This window comes from Macaca thibetana, chromosome 6 (genome assembly GCF_024542745.1).
Source record: "Macaca thibetana thibetana isolate TM-01 chromosome 6, ASM2454274v1, whole genome shotgun sequence".
NCBI lineage: Eukaryota > Metazoa > Chordata > Mammalia > Primates > Cercopithecidae > Macaca > Macaca thibetana.
This window is the reverse complement of record NC_065583.1, coordinates 80248670-80260221: the sequence shown is the minus strand read 5'-3', so window position 1 is coordinate 80260221 and position 11552 is coordinate 80248670. Positions and strand designations below refer to the sequence as shown.

The following is an 11552-nucleotide window of genomic DNA, read 5'->3' as shown; positions in this document are numbered from 1 at the left end:
CTGTGATAAGAACGTTGCTCCAGAATATAAATCTTTGCTAAATATACCCTAACTTGGAATATATAATCAATTGTAATTTCCAATGTTCAAGCTATATTACAGGTATTTAAATATTGTTTTACTATTGAGGGGACAAGGCCCAATTGTAAGGTCATTATCTCTAGTATCACAAAACAGTTGGCTCAAAAACTACTAGTTGAACTAAGCAAAAGTAATAATTATATATTTTTTGCAAATACACTATATCAAACTCTCATAATTATTCTATACATATATAAATTATAATTTTTATTGTTGATTGCTTACAAAATATAGTGGAAGCAGAAATATTTCTGATTATATTAAAGCTTAATGCTTCTATAATTTAAATGCTTCTATAATTTAATATCTTCATGGTATTATTTTGAAGACCTAGAGAAGAAATTACTTTAAAATTTTCTGAGTTACTTTAAAACACACACATACACACATCCTAAAAGTCCATATATGTCTTGATCAAGGGAAGAATGTAGGAGAAAACTAAAAAATGGGTACCTATTTCTGTTCTTATGGGATACTATTGCTGCTCTTTTCTATTGAACATGACACCATAAGCTGTAGGCACCATCTATTTTAACAAAAAGAACATTTACTTTTTAGTATTTAAACTAGAGGAAAGACTATTTTCACCTGGCTAAACTTTTCCTTAGGATTGGCCCCAATTAGTCAATTAATTCCCCCTCAGTGTTACTTAATGAAGAGTAGATTAGATAGATAGATAGATAGATAGATAGACAGATAGACATACTTTTATATCTATCTATACATACATACATACTCTTTTATCTTTCTATCTCTCTATATATATTTGTGTCCATATTGGTATCTATATAGATGTGTGTGTGTATACACATCCATTTGTGCATATATATGTATATCAATTTGTGTGTGTATATATCCATTTGTGTCCATATCTATATCTATATAGATATGTGTGTGTATATATATCCATATGTGTGTTTATATATATATATCAATTTGTGTGATATATCCATTTGTGTACATATCTATACCTGTATATGTATATATGTTTATGTGTATGCATATATATTAGATATATATGTATGTATATATACTTTATATAGAGATATACTTTATATTATATATATATGTATTCACTTATGTATCTCCAAATCAGTAAATGCCAGATTACAGTCTTCCCATTTTTGCACCCTGATATAACTTGAACCCAACTGCATTCTCTTGAAAGAAATAAGCACTAAAAATGAATTATTCAAGAATAGTGATTGCTTACTTTAAAATTTTCATTCTAACCCTCCCTAGAGCTGACTTGTCTCAAAGTTTATAAAACCCAAGGTCTGGCAGAACCCCAGAGGCAATTTACCTGGATTTTTTTTTTTTTTTTTTTTGTCTTTTTTGTTTTTTTTCTTCTCATCTTCTGGTTGATCTCATCTGAGGGCCAGGCTGAGAGGGTGGGAGTAAGGGGGTATGTCACATTACACACTTCAAGAGTCCATCATCTTCAACATTAACAAGTCCACTGCCTTCAACATTCTGAAGCCTCTGTGCTCAAGACCAAGAGATTTCTCTTCTTTCTGGTGTGAAATAAGTTTCTATATTTTTCCCTGAGGTAGTAAATGCAGTTATGGATCTCAACCTTCTGAGAAAAACTGGCTCCCTATACACAGAGTCTTTATCTTCATAGCCCCGCAACAATCACATTATTGTAATCAGAAAGACATTGGGTCACAAGATTTTCTTGAGCACAACTCACAATGGAACTGATTAGGAAATAACTAAATGACCTATGGACCAAAACAGATAAGTTAATATAAGATCCATTTGACTAGAAGCTAGAAAGTATTCTTGAAAAAGTCTGGAAACCCACTTTTTTAAATGCTTACGAATCTTTGGCCAGTTCTCCAAGCTTCAGCTCTGCCTTATTTGTGAATATTGTCTTGCCTCTCGAGGACACAGCTTCAAGTCTCTCTCAGATGTCCTGCTGACCTAAGAAGTGGATTCAGGATAACCTCGATCTTCCCAGGATTCTCTGTTTGGTCACTCATGATCAGACCACATTTCTCTCCTCGGTTTTTTTTCCTTGCAGGATAATCACCCTTGACGAAACCCCCCATTTTCATACTGGAGTAGGCAAAATTAGATGCTATTTTGCTATAACAATATATCACTGACAGGTCATTTAAAATGTAAAGGAATTTTTGAAGGAGGGAATTGTAGAAATGCCAATTATAGCCACAGTCACAGAGCTCTTAATAAGAAAAAAGTCTGATTAAATATAGTCACAGTTTGGAATCACAAAAGGCACGTCCAGAGCCTAATAAATCTGACAATTTTTGAAGACAGAGCATAAAAAATCAGCAGGAGAAATCTGAGGACTAATCTGCCTTTGGATTGAGAACACTTTGAACATGATACAGCACACAAAAGCCTAATTCACAGGGTCACGAAGTGTACATCATAGAATGAGCACTGAAAACAATCTAGGAAAAGTTGAGATGGTAAAAGGCTTTAGGCAGAAAATATGCTTTAAAATCGATAGCATCTGAAAGAAAGGTTACTCAGATAGTGATCTAAATTTAGACAATTTAATTGTTAATGACTGAGGACAAGGAATATGACACGAGATAACAAAATATGCAATTAATAGGAAATTCAGGCTACTGGTAAGTCCATAAAAAAGTAAAAATAGAATATACTGAATTATTTGACAAGACTAAAACATTAGGAGAAAGCTTAGTTATAATTATTTTAAATAATTAACACAAAAAAATTGTCAGGTAATATAATAAGAACAAGGATAAGCAAAGAAATAAAGAAAAATATTGCTTATATATTCAGGCAACGATGTTTGTAGAGATTTGAAAAGTTATTGGGATTTAGGATGTTAAGACCTTGTTTATAATAACTGATAATAAAATGAAATAAAATATAAAAATGTGAATACTAACCAAAATAATGCCAAGTGACACAGAAAAAATTTTGAGCAAGAACGCTGTTGCCTATTATTCAAAACTGATGCTATATTATTTTGGACCTATAATTTATGTATTGTTAAAACATTTATTATTTCTTTACTTTTTATTCTCAGCCTGAGCCAAGTCTGATGTTCAACATACACGACTTCTCTGCTTCCACCTCTCACCTCTCCCCAACACATACTTAAATATGCCCTAGAATATCTGAATCCAATTATAGGTAAGTTAGCATAGTCAATCTACAGTGTTGTACTCTGCAAAAGTTATATGACATATCGTCATTATTCTCTCCTGAATTTGTATGTTGTAAGTCATTGATGATCCTCATTGCAAAGGAGCCCTTTACTAAGGTCTTGCTTTACATGTGAAACTTGTTGTTAAAGTTTTGTACATAACTATATTTCTCACTAGCTGTGCCATAGGAACAAGTGAACGAATTTAAGAGTGTGAATAGCCTATAATGGCTTAGTAGGAGATTTCATCAGAACATTTGTATAGCATTATATTGAAGATTCCTGTAGCTAAGATTGCTGCTATTTTTGAGTGTCTGTGATGTACAGAGGCACTCTTCTGATGCTTTACACAAATTATCACATTTAATGCTCACATGAGAAGCTATTAGATAGAAATTATTTTTCCTATTTTATAGTTACACATTTGAAGGACAGAGAAGTAGCTTCCACAAATACAATATTCAATAACTTATTTTTGTCATAGTCAGGATTTTAGCCTTATTTTATTTTCTTTAAAATGTACACTTGGAACCACTTTGATACCTGTGCACAGAAAAATAGGACAGCAGCAAAGTAAATGGCTCACAACACAATTTTACCTAAGGTCATTTCCTACTAGGATGTTAGCTGAAGCCAAGATATAGATCATTACTGACTGAAAAAGAACTGTAAAATGTTCTAATCTTGATAGGCTTCAGAAATAAAAGGGATTGTAGGATGTTTGGTAAGAGAGGCAGCTGTCACTTGCCAGTAAAATGTAATTCTTTCAGAACAATGTCAGAACTTCCTCAACAGAACTGGGTTCATTTACATCAAATGAGGGTTTAAGATAGGTTATTACAAGATATTAATAATATTTAATCCACAGTACATAGCACTACTTGAAGAAACATGCAAATTTTGACCGTTGAAAAGGCCACTGAAAATAACATTCCCTATTTTATATTAATTTTTTTTTGCAAATTTAAGACAGATTAAGAAAAAGTAGGCCAAGCGCGGTGGCTCACGCCTGCAAATCCAACACTTTGGAAGGCTGAGGCGGGCAGATCACTTGAGGTCAGGAGTTTGAAACCAGCCTGGCCAACATGGTGAAACCCCGTCTCTACTAAAAATACAAAAGTTAGCTGGATGTGGTGGCGCGTGCCTGTAATCCCAGCTACTAGGAAGGCTGAGGCAGGAGAACTGCTTGAACCTGGGAGGTGGAGGGTGCAGTGAGCTGAGATCGTGCCACTGCACTCCAGCCTGGCAGCCTGGGCGACAGAGCAAACTCCGTCTCAAAAAAAAAAAAAAAAAAAAAGAAAAGGTATGTTATTACTCCATTGTGATATATAATAACAATCCAATATATGAATACATTCTGTACTTGTTGCATTGCACAATAAAAGTAAATAGTGGCTGATTAAATAAAAGAGACAAAGTGATGTCAAAGATAAATACTAACAGAGAAAAATTAAGAATAAAACAATGAAAAAGAATATATCAATTACAAATAAAACTACAAATACCAAAAAAGAAATAAACATAACCATTCTCTGAAGGGGAACATCAGGATATATTAAATGCTAGAAAGGAGTTCATAATCATTGTCTTAATTAATAATTTAAACTACTTTAGATAGAACAAAATGAATCACTGGTCTGTATACATTTGATTAAAGAATGTCCCATTGTTCATTGGAAAGAAATTCAGTTCAGGCCAGCAATAATTTTCCAGATGATGTCACTCAGAACTAATTAAAATGAAACACAATTTTAAAAATTTTTAAAAGAAATTTTAGAATAGCTTTAGATTTACAGAAAAGTAAAAATTTTAGCATTCTAACAGAACCCAATCCCAGTTTTTTCTATTATTAAAATTTTATGTTAGTATGATACATTTCTCATAATAAACCAATATTAATACTGTTGCTAAATTAAGTTCATATTGTCTCCAGATTTCCTTAGTTGTTATCTAATGTTCTTTTCTTTTGAGGATCGTATCCAGATAGTAACATTACAGTTAGTGGTCATGTCTCCTTAGTCTTCTCTTGGCCATGACAATTTATCAGACTTTCCTTGTTTTGAATGATCTTAACAGTTTTGAGGCATACTAGTCAGGTGTTTTGTAGAATGTGCCTCAATTTTGATTTGTTTGACAATTTTCTTAGACTAGGGTAAAGGGTTTTGGGGAAGAACACCACAGCAGTAAAGTGTCATTCTGACACATCACATCTTATTAAGAAAACATACCATAATGTTACTTATTACTATTAAAGTTAATCTCAATCATCTAGCTCAGGTAGTGTTTATCAAATTTCTCCACTTTAAAATTACTGCTGTTTATTTTTTTCTTGAATTCCATATAGTACTCTTTTTTTTTATAAGTGTGATAAGAAATTAATTTCCAGAATACATGAAAAACTACAAGTCAACAACAGCAAACATCCAAAAACCCAATTAAAAAATGAACAAAGGATTAAAATAGGGTTTTCTCCAAGGAAGATATGCAAATATCCAATAAGCCCATGCAGAGTTCCTCAGCGTTGTGAATACGTAGAGATATGCAAATCAAAACCACAATGTGACACCACCTCACACACCTTTGATAAACAACAATGACAGCAACACAAAACAAGTGTTTTCAAATAGATGGAAAAAATGGAGCTCTAGTGCCTTACTGATGGGAATGGGAAATGTTATAGCCACTATAAAAAGTGGTGTGGCTGTTTCTCAAAAAATTAAACAATAAATTACCATTCGATCCAGCAATTCCACTTCTGGACATACTGCCTATAGAATGGAAGGAAATTTGAACAAATATTTGCACATTGATGTTCAGAGAAGCATTACTCACAATAGCCAAAAAATGGAAACAACGGAAAAGTCCACTGAAAGATAAGTGGGTAGGCAAATGAGGTATATCTCTACATCGAAATGTTATTCAACCTTAACAAGGAATAAAATTCCAACATATCGTGCAAAGTGGATGAAACTTGAAGACATTATGCTAACTGAAATAAGCTGGACATTGAAGAATAATTATTCTATAATTCCATTTATAAAAGATAGACTAGCCAGTTACATAGAGACAAAAATTAGAATGGTATGTGCTGAGGGATACGGGGAGAAGACGTGAGAGTTACTGTTTATAGGATACAGAGGTTTAATATGGTAAAACGAAAAAGTTCTGGAAATGGATAGTGTGATGGTTACACAACACTAAATTGCACACATAGAAACAGTTAATGATAAATCTTATATTAGATATATATAAAGTGTCCTGGTAGTCTTACACTCTACAAATACACACGTTTTCCATTGCCCCTTTCCTGCCATGCAGAGCCCCAGAGGTGAATCTCCCTATTTATTCAAGTGTGCATCACTCACTGTCCTCTGTGCTGTGTCCCACATGCAGTGCCCACAGCCTCATACAGCCGGTGACTTCAGAGACAGGACACAGCTCAAGAGTCTGCCCCAAAGCTCCCTCTCTTCTTATTTCCCTGCAGCCTAGGCTTCACTTCAACTGGCAGCTCGATTTAGCCGAATTCAGGACAGGTCAGCAGGGCTCTTTCTCCACACATGCTGGTCCCACCCCAGGTGGATTCAGGCAGGGCCAGTCACCAGAGAAGCCCGGAGCAGAGTAAGGAGCAGTCTGAGCTGCTCCTCCCTCATCCAAGGGGCTTCCTCCTCTCATTTGGGGGAAAAATGTGAGCTTGTTTCAAAGCCTCAGATGTTCCTTGTAGCTCATGGAGTAAGTAAAAGAAAACAAAGATGTAGTGGAAAGGGATGTGTTGGTGACAGCAAGAAGCAACTTGATCTTGAGGACTCTCCTTCTTGTCCCTCTGTGAAGCCTCTTCCACCACATAGGGCTCAGGGCTGACAAAGCCCCCTCCCTACCTTTCTCAGGCTGGACACAAGGTCAACCATGAGAAAACAGAAAAACTAGGAGAAGAGAGTCTGTAGAGACAAATTGGGAGGGTTCAGGAGAATTTAGGATTTGCTTCTGCCCATGTGACACAGGCTGGGAATAAAAATGTTTTCCTGACTCTTCTCTGAAAGCCAGATAGACTCCACCTAAAACCCTGTTGACAATGATGCAGGGATCCACTTACGAAAGACTTTGATCCTCTTGAATGTGGAACCTTCCCTGCCAGTGGCTGAGTTACGAGCAGAGCAACCATAGAGCCCGCTATGCTCTGTAGTAATTTGGGGGATAGAGAGCTTTCGTCCTGATTGCAGAAACTTCCCATCAATCGTCCAAGAATACTCTGCCGGTGGGTTAGAGTCAGCGAAGCAGGACAACTGGAGGGTTTTTCCTGAACGGTAATAGGTCAATGGAGAGAAAATCCTGGGGACTTGTGGACCATCTGGAGTAAAGAGAATACAGCCACAGGTGATGTCATCCGAGGGAAGGGGATGCTCCTGGTCTCTTAAAGGGACACAGTGTCCTCTGAGTCAAGACACACCCTCAAGACCCAGCCAAACCCCTTCTGTGTTCACTGAGACAAGGCCTGAGGTATTCACCTGTTCCTCCCATCACAGGATGTAGACCCCAAGTCTCCCATGACAAGAACAGCCCCTCCCCTTATATTCTTGATTAAGGCTGTGCCTACCCAGGTTTCCCCAGGGCAGGGAGTCATGGCCAGCTCGGGTGTCCAGACATAAAAGTGTCTGTACTTGGGCCTCAGAGAGACTGAGATGCCTGGCCTCTGGTCGTTTGAATTTTAGCTGGTGGCCTGGCCCACAGAGGAACCAAAGATACAAAGGACATTCAGGGTGACTGGGTGACTGCAGATGCTACCAACTTGGTCCCATATTTCACATTCATAGGGTCCTGTGTCATTTATTGTGACATTGGATAGAATGAGGATCCTGGTTTTACCGGGTTGCTTTAGCCTAGGACTGACCGGGAGGCTCTGACCATTTACCCTCCACAAGTAGGTGTAGCCCTGAGTCTTAGGTTCACAAGTTAAGGCTATAACATTCTTTTTTTTTTTTTAATTATTATTATTGTACTTTAAGTTCTAGGGTACATGTGCAAAACGTGCAGGTTTGTTACATATGTATACTTGTGCCATGTTGCTGTGCTGCACCCATCAACTCGTCAGCACCCATCAACTCGTAATTTACATCAGGTATAACTCCCAATGCAATCCCTCCGCCCTCCCTCCTCCCCATGATAGGCCCCGGTGTGTGATGTTCCCCTTCCCGAGTCCAAGTGATCTCATTGTTCAGTTCCCACCTATGAGTGAGAACATGCAGTGTTTGGTTTTGTGTTCTTGTGATAGTTTGCTAAGAATGATGGTTTCCAGCTGCATCTATGTCCCTACAAAGGACACAAACTCATCCTTTTTTATGGCTGCATAGTATTCCATGGTGTATATGTGCCACATTTTCTTAATCCAGTCTGTCACTGATGGACATTTGGGTTGATTCCAAGTCTTTGCTATTGTGAATAGTGCTGCAGTAAACATACGTGTGCATGTCTTTATAGCAGCATGATTTATAATCCTTTGGGTATATACCCAGTAATGGGATGGCTGGGTCATATGGTACATCTAGTTCTAGATCCTTGAGGAATCGCCATACTGTTTTCCATAACGGTTGAACTAGTTTACAATCCCACCAACAGTGTAAAAGTGTTCCCATTTCTCCACATCCTCTCCAGCACCTGTTGTTTCCTGACTTTTTAATGATCGCCATTCTAACTGGTGTGAGATGGTATCTCATTGTGGTTTTGATTTGCATTTCTCTGATGGCCAGTGATGATGAGCATTTTTTCATGTGTCTGTTGGCTGTATGAATGTCTTCTTTTGAGAAATGTCTGTTCATATCCTTTGCCCACTTTTTGATGGGGTTGTTTGTTTTTTCTTGTAAATTTGTTTGAGTTCTTTGTAGGTTCTGGATATTAGCCCTTTGTCAGATGAGTAGATTGCAAAAATTTTCTCCCATTCTGTAGGTTGCCTGTTCACTCTGATGGTAGTTTCTTTTGCTGTGCAGAAGCTCTTTAGTTTAATTAGGTCCCATTTGTCAATTTTGGCTTTTGCTGCCGTTGCTTTTGGTGTGTTAGACATGAAGTCTTTGCCCATGCCTATGTCCTGAATGGTACCACTTAGGTTTTCCTCTAGGATTTTTATGGTATTAGGTCTAACATTTAAGTCTCTAATCCATCTTGAATTAATTTTCGTATAAGGTGTAAGGAAAGGATCCAGTTTCAGCTTTCTACTTATGGCTAACCAATTTTCCCAGCACCATTTATTAAATAGGGAATCCTTTCCCCATTTCTTGTTTCTGTCAGGTTTGTCAAAGATCAGATGGCTGTAGATGTGTGGTATTATTTCTGAGGACTCTGTTCTGTTCCATTGGTCTATATCTCTGTTTTGGTACCAGTACCATGCTGTTTTGGTTACTGTAGCCTTGTAGTATAGTTTGAAGTCAGGTAGCATGATGCCTCCAGCTTTGTTCTTTTGACTTAGGATTGTTTTGGAGATGCGGGCTCTTTTTTGTTCCATATGAACTTTAAAGCAGTTTTTTCCAATTCTGTGAAGAAACTCATTGGTAGCTTGATGGGGATGGCATTGAATCTATAAATAACCTTGGGCAGTATGGCCATTATAACGATATTGATTCTTCCTATCCATGAGCATGGTATGTTCTTCCATTTGTTTGTGTCCTCTTTTATTTCACTGAGCAGTGGTTTGTAGTTCTCCTTAAAGAGGTCCTTTACATCCCTTATAAGTTGGATTCCTAGGTATTTTATTCTCTTTGAAGCAATTGTGAATGGAATTTCATTCATGATTTGGCTCTCTGTTTGTCTGTTACTGGTGTATAAGAATGCTTGTGATTTTTGCACATTAATTTTGTATCCTGAGACTTTGCTGAAGTTGCTTATCAGCTTAAGGAGATTTTGGGCTGAGACAATGGGGTTTTCTAAACATACAATCATGTCATCTGCAAACAGGGACAATTTGACTTCTTCTTTTCCTAACTGAATACCCTTGATTTCTTTCTCTTGCCTGATGGCCCTAGCCAGAACTTCCAACACTATGTTGAATAGGAGTGGTGAGAGAGGGCATCCCTGTCTTGTGCCAGTTTTCAAAGGGAATTTTTCCAGTTTTTGCCCATTCAGTATGATATTGGCTGTGGGTTTGTCATAAATAGCTCTTATTATTTTGAGGTACATTCCATCAATACCGAATTTATTGAGCGTTTTTAGCGTGAAGGGCTGTTGAATTTTGTCAAAAGCCTTTTCTGAATCTATTGAGATAATCATGTGATTCTTGTCTTTGGTTCTGTTTATATGCTGGATTATGTTTATTGATTTGCGAATGTTGAACCAGACTTGCATCCCAGGGATGAAGCCCACTTGATCATGGTGGATAAGCTTTTTGATGTGCTGCTGAATCCGGTTTGCCAGTATTTTATTGAGGATTTTTGCATCGATGTTCATCAGGGATATTGGTCTAAAATTCTCTTTTTTTTGTTGTGTCTCTGCCAGGCTTTGGTATCAAGATGATGTTGGCCTCATAAAATGAGTTAGGGAGGATTCCCTCTTTTTCTATTGATTGGAATAGTTTCAGAAGGAATGGTACCAGCTCCTCCTTGTACTTCTGGTAGAATTCAGCTGTGAATCCATCTGGTCCTGGACTTTTTTTCATTGGTAGGCTATTAATTATTGCCTCAATTTCAGAGCCTGCTATTGGTCTATTCAGGGATTCAACTTCTTCCTGGTTTAGTCTTGGAAGAGTGTAAGTGTCCAGGAAATTATCCATTTCTTCTAGATTTTCTAGTTTATTTGCGTAGAAGTGTTTATAGTCTTCTCTGATGGTAGTTTGTATTTCTGTGAGGTCGGTGGTGATATCCCCTTTATCATTTTTTATTGCGTCTATTTGATTCTTCTCTCTTTTCTTCTTTATTAGTCTTGCTAGTGGTCCGTCAATTTTGTTGATCTTTTCAAAAAACCAACTCCTGGATTCATTGATTTTTTGGAGGGTTTTTTGTGTCTCTATCTCCTTCAGTTCTGCTCTGATCTTAGTTATTTCTTGCATTCTGCTAGCTTTTGAATGTGTTTGCTCTTGCTTCTCTAGTTCTTTTAATTGTGATGTTAGAGTGTCAATTTTAGATCTTTCCTGCTTTCTCTTGTGGGCATTTAGTGCTATAAATTTCCCTCTACACACTGCTTTAAATGTGTCCCAGAGATTCTGGTATGTTGTATCTTTGTTCTCATTGGTTTCAAAGAACATCTTTATTTCTGCCTTCATTTCGTTATGTACCCAGTAGTCATTCAGGAGCAGGTTGTTCAGTTTCCATGTAGTTGAGCGGTTTTGATTGAGTTTCTTAGTCCT

The 11552-nt window shown here is 37.0% G+C and overlaps 1 protein-coding gene across 1 annotated transcript; it reads right to left on the bottom strand.

Moving 5' to 3' along the window:
• Positions 1 to 4914: 4914 nt before the first annotated feature.
• On the bottom strand, positions 4915 to 8198 carry LOC126956140 (pregnancy-specific beta-1-glycoprotein 5-like; the record flags this gene model as incomplete). Its single annotated transcript, XM_050792989.1, has 3 exons — positions 4915 to 4958; positions 7320 to 7574; positions 7970 to 8198. Coding segments are annotated over 3 exons (528 nt in total), but the record flags the coding sequence as incomplete, so codon positions are not given.
• Between the last annotated feature and the right edge of the window lie 3354 nt (positions 8199 to 11552).